The sequence below is a fragment of the Periplaneta americana genome, chromosome 8, assembly GCF_040183065.1.
Source record: "Periplaneta americana isolate PAMFEO1 chromosome 8, P.americana_PAMFEO1_priV1, whole genome shotgun sequence".
Classification (NCBI taxonomy): Eukaryota; Metazoa; Arthropoda; class Insecta; order Blattodea; family Blattidae; genus Periplaneta; species Periplaneta americana.
The window spans coordinates 20,412,866-20,427,248 of record NC_091124.1 but is presented as its reverse complement, the minus strand read 5'-3'; the positions used below and the strand labels follow the sequence as shown (position 1 = coordinate 20,427,248).

General features: G+C 38.1%; 2 protein-coding genes across 2 annotated transcripts in view; one reads left to right on the top strand and one right to left on the bottom strand.

The window, feature by feature from the left end:
- Positions 1-14,383, bottom strand: part of Coq6 (ubiquinone biosynthesis protein COQ6, mitochondrial) — a 94,439-nt gene that overhangs the window by 38,713 nt on the left and 41,343 nt on the right. The gene's annotated exons all lie outside the window — the stretch shown is intronic.
- The window catches only part of LOC138704542 (transient receptor potential channel pyrexia-like), a 68,852-nt gene that overhangs the window by 19,447 nt on the left and 35,022 nt on the right, over positions 1-14,383 (top strand). The window contains exon 2 of the mRNA XM_069832541.1: positions 14,153-14,270. Coding sequence (XP_069688642.1) covers positions 14,231-14,270 — 40 coding nt within the window. The 5' untranslated portion in view covers positions 14,153-14,230. The remainder of the gene's footprint in view (positions 1-14,152; positions 14,271-14,383) is intronic.

Here is a 14,383-nt window from a genome sequence, read left to right as displayed (position 1 = left end):
TCAGTTAAAATTGACTGAACCGCGTATAAACTTAAACTCAGTTCATCAACCATTTCCCTAATTTTAAGTCGACGGTCAGAGCGCACTATATCGTGAACTTTCGCAATGTTTTCGTTGGTTTTTGAAGAGGAAGGCCGGTCGGACCGGGGGTTATCTTCGACTGATTCGCGGCCACCTTTGAATCTATCTGTTGAACCAGATAAAAACATTTGACTGCTCAGATATTTATCCCCGAAAGCTGTTTTTAAGAGTTCATAGGTCTCAGAAGCTGATTTCCCGGTTTTAAAACAAAATTTGACAAAAATTCGTTGTTTTTCCATACATTTGCGAAATCCGCCGAAACACGTCTTCATTCAACAGGCTGCCACTCTCTACTGAATAAAATTAGTGTTCCCAACTCGATTCTTAAAAGCCCGCTATGAGACCGTGCAGAAACCGCTAAATTGCTATATTGTCAATGTAAAATGAGATTATTTTACCGCCGTGAATGCTAAAAATACCCGCTAAATCCCCATATCAGCAATACAAATTTCATAAATTTTACCCGCCAAACTAACACTGAAAAACGCTACATCTAGTGGGAAAATCCCTGAATTGGCAACACTTACAAAAATATGGCACACCTATCCTCTCCTATTGAGCAGTGGCGACTCCTGTCTTAAAACTTTCCAATCACACCTCGTACATTTCTCTTCACGATAGATTTCACGTAGTCTTAAACAATAAATTCCTTCCCACGTTCACCACGCTTAGGGCTGACTTCTAGTTCGTTGGGGCTGACATATTGCTATATAGTTATAGTTGTTATTTTTGCTGTAAAATTCTTTCTATGGTAAGTTTCTCTGGTTAAATATTGAGTTGGAACTTACATGTTAATTGTCTTTACAAATTTAATCCTAGTACAAGCATTATTCAGGCACTGCAATATTTTCGTCGTATAAGAACTGATCTTTCTCCAGACTATTCTCTCTGACTTTCGGCGCTGCACTGCAAAAGTCAATAAAAGTATAGCAGTATAGCCTTGAATTTCTTTTTATCAGTACTATTAGAACGTATTTATATTTGGATATGGCGATGGAAGCATCTTATTCAAATACTGGAGTGGAACGACTCGCAAGGATTAGTGATTCGTCTGTCTAGTTGATGATGAAAATTCAGTCCACATTATTAGTGAAAATGTAACCGTGTTCAGTATATGTTAAGTATTTCTTAATCCATTAATAGAATTATTCAGTTTTTCGTCACTGAACTGAAGGAGAAATAAGTCAAAACATAACAATGTTCAAATTCTTGCGGAGGAAGGAATGGAATGGAAAAAATTAGTTTTAAAAATTTTCCAATTCCAGAATACCATTTACAGCCCATGGAAAGATCAAGAGACTGTATTTTTCTACACAAGTTTTGCCCCAATGAAATCGGCAACCCTTAATTTCGAATGATGATCAAGTTTTCCTGATACTTTTGAGCAGTAGCCTATTCATTCGACTGTTCCTTTCTGATGGCGAGCATGTCAGCATGTCACAGAATTCGACAGTCCGTTCGCACTTTTACATTGATCTAAAAATTAACCACTTCCCTTATTATCCCGAGTTAACTCGGGTTGCTAACATGTGTCAAAATTTATTAACCCGAGTTAACTCGTTTGAGTCCCATTGTCTACTTCATAGTGATTTTTTTAAGTATATAAGAAAATTAGTGATGTACAGTGATTCTGCAATATTAAATGACCTCTTTACGAAAAAAAAAAAAAAAAAACATGACACTTTTTTTCACAAAACTGGTAAAATAAATAGAAAGGGAAGAGGTTAAACAAGTCAGTTGCCTGCAAAGGCAAATACTTGGGGAAGGATAGGGCCTACACAACAGAAATATCTCTACATGTGACTCACTGACGGAGTTAAACCGAATCTGAACGACTGATAGTAATGAGTATATACAGGATGAAAGTGAAAATAATAACCTTGTAGATTGAAAAGGACGATAAGGTACACTGAAATGAATAGAAAACCTATATTACGTTTTCTGATTAAATGCACGTTTAATTATAAAATTAAGTTTGAAATTTCAGCAGTCCGACAACATCGCCGCCGCTAACACACACTTCTCGTGATATAGCTGTAAGCGGTCAACGAACTCGATAACGCGGTTTGTCTCGCTAGATGAGCTGCTCTGGCGCTGTGTTGCAACCAATAAGAGGTTGTTAAACATTTGGGGGTAAAAAAAAAAACATTTTTCCCTGAAAAAAAAACTATTAACTTTCCACCAATAATTATAATTTTTGTTACGTACAACATGAGCTATTAGCTCTGAAAATCTGCAAGGCTATTGCACTTCCAACCTGTATTGTTTATGTTGTCCGTACCTGCTTATTCCGGAATTAGATTGCACCACAACAAAGTTGCTTGCCTGCCAGCACAGTCAAATATTGTTCGATGTAATTGAAACCTTGGTAAAAATTAAACAACATAAGTTAATTTAAAATAATAAAACAAAAGGAACAATGAAAAGGGAAACAAAATTTAAACATATTCCGAATAGGAGCGTTTCTTTCGCAGAGTGGTTTAAACGTTCGAGGTTATCCACGAAAGCAAATGTATACTGTAAGTGAAAATGCTGACGCCATTAATAAGAGACGTGTGGGATGAAACCTTGGTCCGGAATTGGAAACAAGAGGCTCTTCTTTCAAAATTCTCCCTTTTCCCCACTCTCTCTCGACCGCTATACCATATAATTAGCACAGGCCAGCTGTGCAAATACTTCATAGTAAGAAGCACTTTATTTAATGACGTAATGTAAAATAAAGAAAATTAGTGTCACGAAAATGACATTTTCTTGCTATAAGTTTCACGCGCTTTGCAACAATTCAGTCCTATCATGCTGCGAATCGTATTACCGCTTGTAATGTGGCTATTTTTCAAAATATAATTTAACAAGTCCCGCACCCTAACCGCGTGATCCAAAGCGCCATGAGTTAGACTAGTGATACGGTATGAGCCCTGCTTCCAGTTCTTGTGAGCAAAGAAAATTTCTCGTAAAATATCAACCAGTGTAGAGATTGGTGCCCACTCAGCATCGTGGTGAATTTAGGGAGTTACATAAATAACGAAATCCGGTTTCGAAACCCGGAAAACCATCTATAACAATTTTTGCCGGGCCATTTGGAGGAATATTAGAGAATTTTGAAAAGGGAACGCCGAAAATGGACATAACATAATAGCTACTACGTGAGGGGAAGATATCGAAGGATGACAGGGTAGGATCTATGAAGACGTTAAAAGCCTGAGAAGCGAATGGTGCCGCAGTCCTCGCAAGAGAAAGGACCCGAGCCCTTGCGCTCGAGTAAGCTCGACCTGAAGCACTCAAGGCGACATGCGAAAACCAAAGCTACAATTAATTAATTCTGCACAAATTCGCTCGATATATAGGTCTTTGTATTATAGCAATATATTAGCTCGTAACACTACTTTGCTTCTTACAAAAATTCCATCCCTCATGACGACTCGAACTAGTGCTCATCCAGTAACAAGAGTCCTAAGACCACGACGCCACGGCACGGGACATACTATAGCCTATATTAGTATTCATTTCAGTGGCTACAGTTTAACAAGCCTTGAATAGCCTATTTGTTTCGGTGTGGTGTAATAGTGACTGTGCATACATTAAATAGCAAGTAATTAAAAACTTGTAAATATGGATAAATCGTCTGAATGTTCAAGAAAATTTATAATTTATTGTACCAGTGCAATGATAAAACCTAGCAAAAGTAATAGGCTAAAAAATTGCTTAATAAGAGGAAGATTTTCAGGAAAACTTTCATCACCATATTTTGCAATTCATTTTGCTTAGATACTGCGCATAATTTGCAAGCACACGATTAGACAAAGTGAATAAAACACAGGCTGACGCAAAATATCGTAAATGATTTAGGGTCTGGGTGGAGAATAAAATAACAAAACCCACACTTTGACATAAAGTTGAAATACTGTTGTGGTTGGAAAATATGAACAAGTATGAGCTTAAATATTTCAATTTCCTTTAATATATAATGCATAGAAGCAATGGTTTATGGGTGTATATAAGAAAATAAAATACTCTTTCTCTGTTTCTCAATATGTGCGGAAAACAGTAACTGTGGGGAAAACGAAAATATATGCTTTTCCTTTTTTTGACAATAATAGTTTCATGGGTCATAAATATAAACACAAATAATGTTTCACTCTTGCTAGCAACCCTTAAAACACTCTTTCTTTGTTTCTCAATACGTGGGGAAAAACAATAAAAATGTTTTTATTTGAAAATGTATAACCTTATTTGAAAACGTATACTGATGAAACAAATTAAATTATAAATGTATATACCCTTATACAATCATATAATCAATGAAACAGCCAAGAACTAACAGTTCACTGATCATAATACATCTTTTATTTTTTTCCCCCACTTTCTGTGAGTTATTTTCTTTCCCACCCAGACCCTACTACGTTTTCATGGATTATTCAAATCGATTTGAATACGTTTACCGTACTGAATACGACCCCCTCGATCTCCATTTTCATGAATTTTCGATACGTACTGAAAACGATTTGAATACGGAAGCTGAAGTTTCGAAAGTAGTTATGTTGGTTAACATGACATCGACATGTTAACATGTTCGTCACTCTGCCTTAGATATAAAGAATGTTGAGTTTACTTAATGAGACGTATAGAAACTTAATATTCTAGCTATTACTGAAGAATGGTAATACTGGCTTTTAGGAAAATATAAAATACACAATCTACCAAAAAGTAATTGGGCACTGTTTTTGCCCCTTTGGAACCTCATGGTACCACCTCTTGTTGCTGTAACAGCAGCCACCCTATCAGGCATGCTCTCCACTAGTTTGTGTAGGACATCCACTGGAATGCGTCGCCATTCCTCTTGCAACGTGGCACTTGGTTGGACGTTGGAAGTTGGCCTCATGTTTCGGCGGCTACTGTGCAGTGGTATGCAGACAATAATGTTCACCGATTGGACTGGCCTGCACAGAGTCCTGATCTCAATCCCATTGAGCACCTTTGGGACGAATTGAACCGGCGATTGAGGTCTCGGGAGATGGACTTCCATTGTCCAACTGAGTGCCAGGTTCCAATAGGAATGGCGACGCATTCCAGTGGATATCCTACACAAACTTGTGGAGAGCATGCCTGACAGGGTGGCTGCTGTTATAGCAACAAGAGGTGGTACCACGAGGTTCTAAAGGGGCAAAAACAGTGCCCAATCACTTTTTGGTAGATAGTGTATTATGTGTATGGCGGACTTATGTGAGGGCGGCAATGAACCTCCGGGTTCCTTAAAAGCCAGTAAGTAAGTAAGTAAGTGTATTATGTGTTACAACACGCCTTTTTCAACATACATAATTGCGCTCGCTGATGGTTAAACTGCTGACACATCAAACAATGACGATCGTTCACGCGCTTAGCGTATTCAGATCGTTTTGAATACGATATCCGTTTTCAAGCAACTCAATTCGTATTGATACGATCCGATCTCACTTTTTAGGTGTATCGACCTTGAGACTCAGATCGTTTTGAATCCTCGTTTTCATGGAATCTTCAATACAGCAAACGTATTCAAATCGATTTAAATACTTCATGAAAACGTAGTAATAGTTCCAGGCAACAACTGTCCCCACTTCAACAACTGTCCCTCGATGTGATTCTGAATGGCAGCGCTTGAGAATCGAAAGTGGGATACACACCTTCTCGTAAGACTTTCAGTAACCCCAACAGACGATTTGTAGTGTAGCGTAAAACTATCGGCGGCGGCTGGATTCTCAAACACTATGACAGGTCTTTCTTTCAGAACAGTTTTTCACTAGGTTCATCAATGACCCACCGATGTGTAATTTTAGAGCTCTTTCTTCACTCACTACGAACTGTTTACATTACAAGAACTATCGAGCCTCGAGCTGGCGGTGATACACGCATCCCGCGTGTGGTGATTGCCAGGAGACTCTCAGCAAATATTTAAATCTGGAACCTGCTGAATAATCTCTGAGAAAGAGACGAAGTTTCAACGAAAATAATTTGTGGACGGAGAAAATGCTCTAATCTTTCACCTGCTTGTTAGAACACGCGCTATTTCTCACTAAATCTGCGAAGGGGCGTAAAGTTTCATTCATTCTGTGTAAACTACTAAATCACTCTACAGGAGTTGATGACCTCTTTCAATGAGCCAGAAAGGCTGTGCTCTTTTAAAGGAGGAAGACTACTACACACCATAATATTGCTCAGCATTGCATTGCATGAACTTCACGGATGGTATTAACAGCAATGCATAATTTTCTTTAACCATTTTGGGAAAATAATATTTGACGAAAGGATATCAATCCCTGGAGAATTTGTTTTTAAATGTATTTTTATCATTCTACTAGAAAACATTTACTATCGCACAAATAGTCGTCAAGCATTACGTACCGTCTTTTTCCTTTCGATAAAGCGTGGGGTTCGATTCCCGACGTTGAATAGACTGAAATGTGTGATACTCAAGATTGGGGGATGAATCAATTCTTGACGACTTTGAGTTCTTTTCTGACTGTGACATTACATATTCCATCCTTTAATATGTATCCAGTAGTATTTTATAACTTAAAAGTTCCATAATGGATAATGTTTTTTGTTGGTTATTTAACGACGCTGTATCAACTACGAGGTTATTTAGCGTCGATGGGATTTATGATAGCGAGATGGTATTTGTCGAGATGAGACCGAGGATTCGCCATAGATTACCTGACATTCGCCTTACGGTTGGAGAACATCTAGGAAAAAATCCAACCAGGTAATCAATCCAAGCGGGAATTGAACCCGCGCCCGAGCGAAACTCCCGTTCGGCAGGCAAGCGCCTTAGCCGACTGAGCTACGACAGTGGTCTTGGATAGTATTACATTAGTTTTGAAAGATAATTTGAGCGGATATCTTCAAGCTCTAAAAATTATGCCTGAGGAAGTTTTTGTTATAGCCTATATATTTATAATTTGCCAGTACGACTGAAATTATTGTCAATAAAACATACTTGCTTCAAAATTATAGGCATGATAGATATTCGTCCATGAAAGTTATGCTCCATAATAATAAATATCATCATCAGTCGGACGGAGAAAAAACTCACAAAATGTATTTATGAGACAGAAGCACAGGCACTGGTAATAAGGAAATAACACAGAAAGACTGTCAATATTTAGTTTGGGTGGGTTAAGCATCCATTACTCGAGTAAAGTTTACCAATCAATTTAGAGCATCCGGTATTACGCACTTACAGCAGGGAACCTAGGCGGCCCGAACTATATCCACTTACAACAGACAGAGAAGGTTGGGACTACAAAACTAACAGTTCTTGATGCAACTAGTGTTTAAAGTGAAGCTTTATTTCATGAACGATTCAATTATTGCTACGAAGCTACCTCCTCAAACTGCAATAAATGAAACAATGTATTGGATCACCGGCGTATCTCAGTCGACGGAGGCGTTTGCCTACTGATCCGGAGCTGCCATCGGGTTCGATTCCCGTTTGGGCTTTTTCCGAGGTTTTCCCCAACCGTAAGGCGAATGTCAGGTATTCTATGGCGAATTCTCGGCCTCATCTCTCCAAATACCATCTCGCTTCACCAATTTATTCGCCTGTTTCTCTTTGAGTGTTTTTCACTCCAATGATTTATGAATAACATAGTTTAGATTTTTCTGTATAATATGGTAAACATATCTCATTTTTTGTAAAAACTGGACACCACTATATTACACGAACGTATTACAGTAATAACAACTGAAGTATGACGTCTGTGTCTGAAGCTGCAACGAATGACTGCCAGTATTATTACTCAGTGTACAGCAAAATGTGTTATCGTCTGTGAAAACAGTGAGATAATTCGCATAAAGTCAATCATTCTGCGAAAATAAACGATTGCACCTGAACACGACTTTCTTTCGAAACAAGTGAAGAACGAGATCGATTAAAATGACGTATACAGACCACCCACAAGTATAAGAAATAGGAACTGATCCAGAACATGCTCATTTCAACTCTACAGCAGAAATTGCACCCGTCACAAGAAATTGCGTATCTTCACTGATATACGAAAACGCGTGGCCATTGTTGTGGGCGTTGTCTCAAAATATAGCAGAAGTACTGGGTGTTCATTTCAAAGTGTGTCATGACGTCACTGTTGTGAGTCGGCGATTTGAAGCGAGTTTCAGCCTGTATGTCAGAGAAGTTGCCTATTAATCAAGGCGTTCAATCTGAACTTGAGAACGTGTACGGTATAACTTGAATGTCGTAGCAACAGATGGCGGTCTGTAAAGTCTGTGTGCTACCATAACCTCTTTCGAACTGTGTTTTGCGCGGGCAAGTCGTACGCAGGGTATTTGTTATCATCGATTGCGTACGGAAACATTCCACAACACAAATCAAAAGGCTCCGTGTCCATGTTGACCGTCCAAGTTAATGTCAACAAATACGTAAGTAATCGTCTTAACCCTCTCCCCATATCCCGACAGTAAGAAAAATAAACTCACTTCAGTACGTGTTTCCAGACAGTTCACATTCTTGCCACTACTGGCGTTACCGTACGTATCGGTAAGTAATCTTCAGAATGAACGCCGTACTTGCTAGGCAACTTCTCTCGCATTTAGGTAATACGCCTCTGCGGAAGTGTAGGAAGATTGAATTCTCTAGACTCATCGGCTAGCCACATGACGACATACAGCGAGCCATGACACATTTTGAACTGAAAACCCAGTATACTGGATGTTCATTTGAAAGTGTGTCATGACGTCACTATTGTGAGTCAGCGATTTGAAGAGAGTATCAGCTTTTATGTCAGAGCAGTTGCCTATTAATCAAGGCGTTCAATCTGAACTTGAGAATGTGTACGGTATAACTTGAACGTCGTAGCAACAGATGGCGGTCTGTACGGTCTGTGTGCTACCATAACCTATTTCGAACTGTGTTTTGCACGGGTAAGTCGTATGCAGGGTATTTATTTGGTATTTGTTGCGTACGGCAACATTCCATAACACAAATCAAATGCTTCGTGTCCATGTTGACCGTCGAGGTTAATGTCAACAAATACGTAAGTAATCGTCTTAACCCTCTCCCCATATCCCGACAGTAAAAAAAAACTCACCTCAGTACATGTTTCCAAACAGTTTACATTCCTGCCACTACGTATCGGTAAGTACTCTTCAGAATGAACGCCGTATAAGCCAGCCAACTTCTATGGCACATAGGTAATACGCCTCTGCGGAAGTGTAGGAAGATTGAATTCTCTAGGCTCATCGGCTAGCCACATGACGGCATACAGCGAGCATGACACACTTTGAACTGAACACCCAGTAGTGTGTTCAATATATGAAGGTCTTTTTTAGACGAGGGAACCACCGTTTGTCATTCCTTTTTACAGGAAGCGCTCCGGTGGATGACTGTAGAATTTGATGCAATTAAGAGTCCAGTCATATAGGCGAAATACTGAACTAAAAGTCTTACGTCATTCTTGAGAGCATGTAACAGCCCTGGCAACCTAAGAGATGTGACAGGTGGGAGATGGGAATCTGGAAAGGGATATCCTTTAATAATAATAATAATAATAATAATAATAATAATAATAATAATAATAATAATAAAGGTATCCCCGTAACATGCCATGAAGGCACTTGGGGGGCATGGAGGTAGAGCCCCATGCTTTCCATGACCTCGGCACTAGAATGAGGTGGTGTGGTCGGCACCACGCTCTGACCGTCTTTTACCCCCGGGAAAGACCCGGTACTCAATTTTATAGAAGGCTGAGTGAACCTTGGGGCCGTTCTGAAAGTTTGGCAACGAGAAAAAATCCTGTCACCACCTGGGATCGAACCCCGGACCTTCCAGTCCGTAGCCAGCTGCTCTACCAACTGAGCTACCCGGCCGCCAATAATAATAATAATAATAATAATAATAATAATAATAGTAGCAGTAATGAGACGAAAACATGATAATAAAAACGAGAGTCCGTGTGATAATTTCCAATTCCGGAGGTTTATCGTACTAACGCGAGGGAACGGATGTCGTGAGCTAATTGCGAGTGACTTGCGCAATATGCAGGAAAGTTAGAGATCTGTAATATAACCATAAATTGATCATAACAAACCGACGGCAACTTGCGATAAGGTTCGTCCCTTGTACGCATAACAAATAAAATTTAAAAAAAATTCGCGGCGCAACAACCTATTAAGAGCCAGGGCTGACCAGCAGACTGACGCCCGCATGCTTCCTCAGAGGTGAACGATCATTCAAACACAACGGAGGTATCGTATGGTTAACACGATGATATAACCCCTAAACCGTTACCGTAACCGGATTCCACTATCTACCGTAGCTCCTCAAATGCATCACGATCAAGAGGAGTAGAATATTTCTACTCCTCTTGATCACGATGGTGGATGAGCACCAGTCCCACCACTGGCCAAAATTACATGAGAAAATTTCTTCCCCCATGAGGATTCGAACCAACGCGCTTTCCGTAACGCGAGTCCTAGGCATAAGGCCTTAGACCACGGCGCCACGCAGCGCGGCTTGAAGGCAAAGAGTCGAAAAAAAATGTGCAGAAGTACTACGTATAAATCTGTACAACAGGGAATATTTAGTTAAGCCTTTCAATGTGAAAATATTTTCTTAATTTATTTTTCTATTTTTTATAATAATCTTATGTTTTGTTTATTAAATATATTAGTTACACACAGTAAACAGTACCTCGCCTACAAACTATTTTAGATTACTAAATACATAAATAAAATTACACTAAATGACTTCACTATTTAAAATACAAGTGTTAAAAATGACATTTTATTTTGTGAATAAGGATGTTTGCAAAACTACTGTAGACCGCAGGCCGATTGAATCAAGCCCTGCGAATATATATATGATATTTTTTAACACGTGTGGCACACTATTTTTTTAAACAGCTGTTCGTTCGTGTTGGTATAGAGACAATTCTCTCGAATTCTCCATAACTGTATCACCTTCACTTTAATAATGGAGCTTCAACACATTACAAGCAAACGGTGTTATGGCTTAGTGGTAAGTGCATTGCATACATATCGAGAGATCTCCGGTTCAAACCCGGTTGTCCCCTATTTTTATATAATTAAATGTAATTCTTAATTGTTCATAATATAGTTATCAATAAATATATGCTGAAGAAATTTAATTATATAATTTATATACATTTATTAACGAAAATCGGTCCTTTTTAAAAGTAGGCTTGCAATTTGTTTGAATCGATTTATTGATCAGTTGCGATTGCTACCTGTGGCGTCTGGAGAGAAACAATTGACAAAAGGCGCAAGAGTTGAAAGTCAGTGTTAAAAGTACTTTTGGCACTAGAGTTAAAAATATATATTTTTAGGAATGACTGTCAAAAAATATTTTTATCCACCATACGTAAGTTCCGTGGAAAAAAAAAAAACAGCCTATACATTTTATACCAACTTTCAATGTCATTAGTAGGCCTAGTTACAAAATATTTACTAAACTTCATTCTTGTTTATCGAAAGATAAATTGTTTAAACTCAGTGATAGGTAGCAAAAGGTTTTGTCATCCGGAGCGAAAACATTGAGAACAATACAATTATTATTCTACGGAATTCAACGTAATACAATCAAGGGGCCTGTTCGTTCAATGCACGAACAATAAAATATAAAGACATCATTCTTTAACACAAGAACAATGATGGTTACGTAGGTCAAGAATCGCGTAGTTTTAATAAGCACACATTGTTATTCGAACAGTGTTATAGTTGAAAACAATTTTTTACTGTAACTCTGCTATTTCAGAAGCCCCCAAATTGCTTCATTAGTCATTTCCTGTATTTTTTATACTGGAATTGTGGAATCCTAATATTATTTTTACTGGAACTGCGTTCCGGCCCAACTACAGCACTGTATTTGAATCAATGTACAATGTCGTATGTGAGTTCATGTACATATTGTACATAAGAAGAACATAATTACTGCGTAGGTTCTTAAATAGTGGGGTGCAATTCCGGAGCGGCAGGTAAGCGACTCGGCCGACCGAGCTACGCCACCGGTGACCCGAAGGGGCACGAATTGTCCTATTAACGAATTTTCGGTACGAATTGTCGGGATACCATTATGTCTCGAAATTACGAAAACTCGGGTATTTACTTTTTCCACTCATATATTATGAGATTTGTGTACGTATGGAGTATTTTGAAATTAAAAAAATTGTAAATATCCTAAGTACACTGACCGAAAAACAGCAACAATGATGTGTGAAATGGACAGACAGAATAAGAAACGAAGCTGTGTTGGAAAGAGTGGATAAAGAAAGAATGATGCTGAAACTGATCAGAAAGAGGAAAAGGAATTGGCTGGGTCACTGGTTGAGAAGAAACTGCCTTCTGAGGGATGCACTGGAAGGAACAGTGAACGGGAGAAGTACTCGAAGTAGAAGAAGATATCAGATGATGAACGACATTAAGATATATGGATCATATGAGGAGACAAAGAGGAAGGCAGAAAATAGGAAAGGCTGGAGAATGCTGGGTTTGCAGTGAAAGACCTGCCCTTGAATGAATGAATGAATGAAATGAAATGAATCAATATGTTAGACATCAATATAACACCTCAATTATGTAATTTTTTTTTTCACAATGTTCCTTATATTTCTTTCTTCTTAATTTCAACAATAAACTGTCTAGCCTTTATTAATCAGTTAATCTTTTAGTACTTCGATTTTTATTGTATTTTTAAATTTCATATTAATTGTAATTATAATTGTAAACGTATTCTTAATATTGTAGTTGAAATCCCCTGATAGAGGGGAAGGGAAGGTCTGATGGCCTTATCTCTACTAGGTTAAATAAATAAACAAATAAATAAATAAATAAATAAATAAAAATAAAAATATTTTTCTGTTGAGGGCAGTATTTCCAACATCGAATAACTCTCCTATCTAATTAGTACTTAATGCATCCCAGACAATTCTCTGCAAAAATGATGTCCTGGAAGCAATAAAGATTACTGCATGCTAATGATGTTTTATCTTAACCCTGCCCTGTAATCCTTAGAAATTAGAACGATAGCTTGTTCTGAGAAAATCGAAGTTAAAGAAAATTGTAAGCATTATACATAATGATAATGCAGTATGTTTTCATCTCTCTTCTATCTCCGATGTGGATAGTAAGAAAGATGGTAAAGGGAAGGTTTAAACCCATATTAATAACATTATCAATTTTTTTAGAGTTACAATGTTCTTATACTGAACTACAGAATTTTTGGGCTTTTAGCCAGTTTAGAACTGAAATTTGTTACGCAAAGAAAAGCTACAAGAGCAATTTCTTTTGGTGAAATATGGGCGAAGTATGAGTTATGTTGTTTGGGTGACTGTCCAGAGAATAATGGAAAGATGCAGAGAACTGAAAACGTTAGAAGACTTGGAATAAACACCAGACGAGAACAATCCGTCAGCGACGACCAGTAGAGCTACTTGTGGCTGAAAGTTTGATGGAATTACAATTATGACTTCTGTACAGAAAGCACAACATAATTTCCAAAAGGCGACTGGAGGGTTAGTGACATAACAATAAAAAGAGTGAGCCATCGGCGTGGCTCAGGAGGTAGGCGTCTTTGCCTTAAAATCCTAGGCTGAGTTTGGGCGTGAGTTCGATTCCCGGTTGGATTGATTACCCAGTTTTTTTCGACATTTTCGCCAACTATAAGGCGAATTTCAGGTAATCTATGGCGAATCCTCGGCCTCATCTCCATCCCACTATCACCAATTTCACTGAGCTAATTACCTATTAAAAAACAAGAAACGTGATCAGTACAGAGGAACATTGATGGGCTATTCTCTTTACTAACGAGTAGAGATACAATTTATTTGAAAAAAGAGAGAATATAAAAAAGGATTGATGATAGGTATTCCCCTTGTGTGAAGGATTCTACTTGTTTCCTACTTCCTTATCTAATAGTGTGTTGCTTTTTTCCTTCTTCCTTGACTATTACCACAAATGTTGAAAATGATGACTGATAAGTTTCATCTTTTCCTTTGTGCTGTACGCATAAGTGCGGCATAATAATATGGGCATAAATATAAACTAATCCACGATACTTTATTTTCAGTACATTAATGTTCGACTTAACAACAGAGAGGGAAGCATATGAATATACCAATGGCACCAATTCAACAATAAGGCAACAATGGAAAAGAGCAACATGAAAAGACATAGAATTATTCTCGGTAAGTATTAAGTGTGCTGTACAATGCACATTATTTTATTTGCATTCAAACAGTGTCCACAGTATAATGTCGGTTATATTATTATATAAAGCGGAAGGCGTTCAATGACAGTC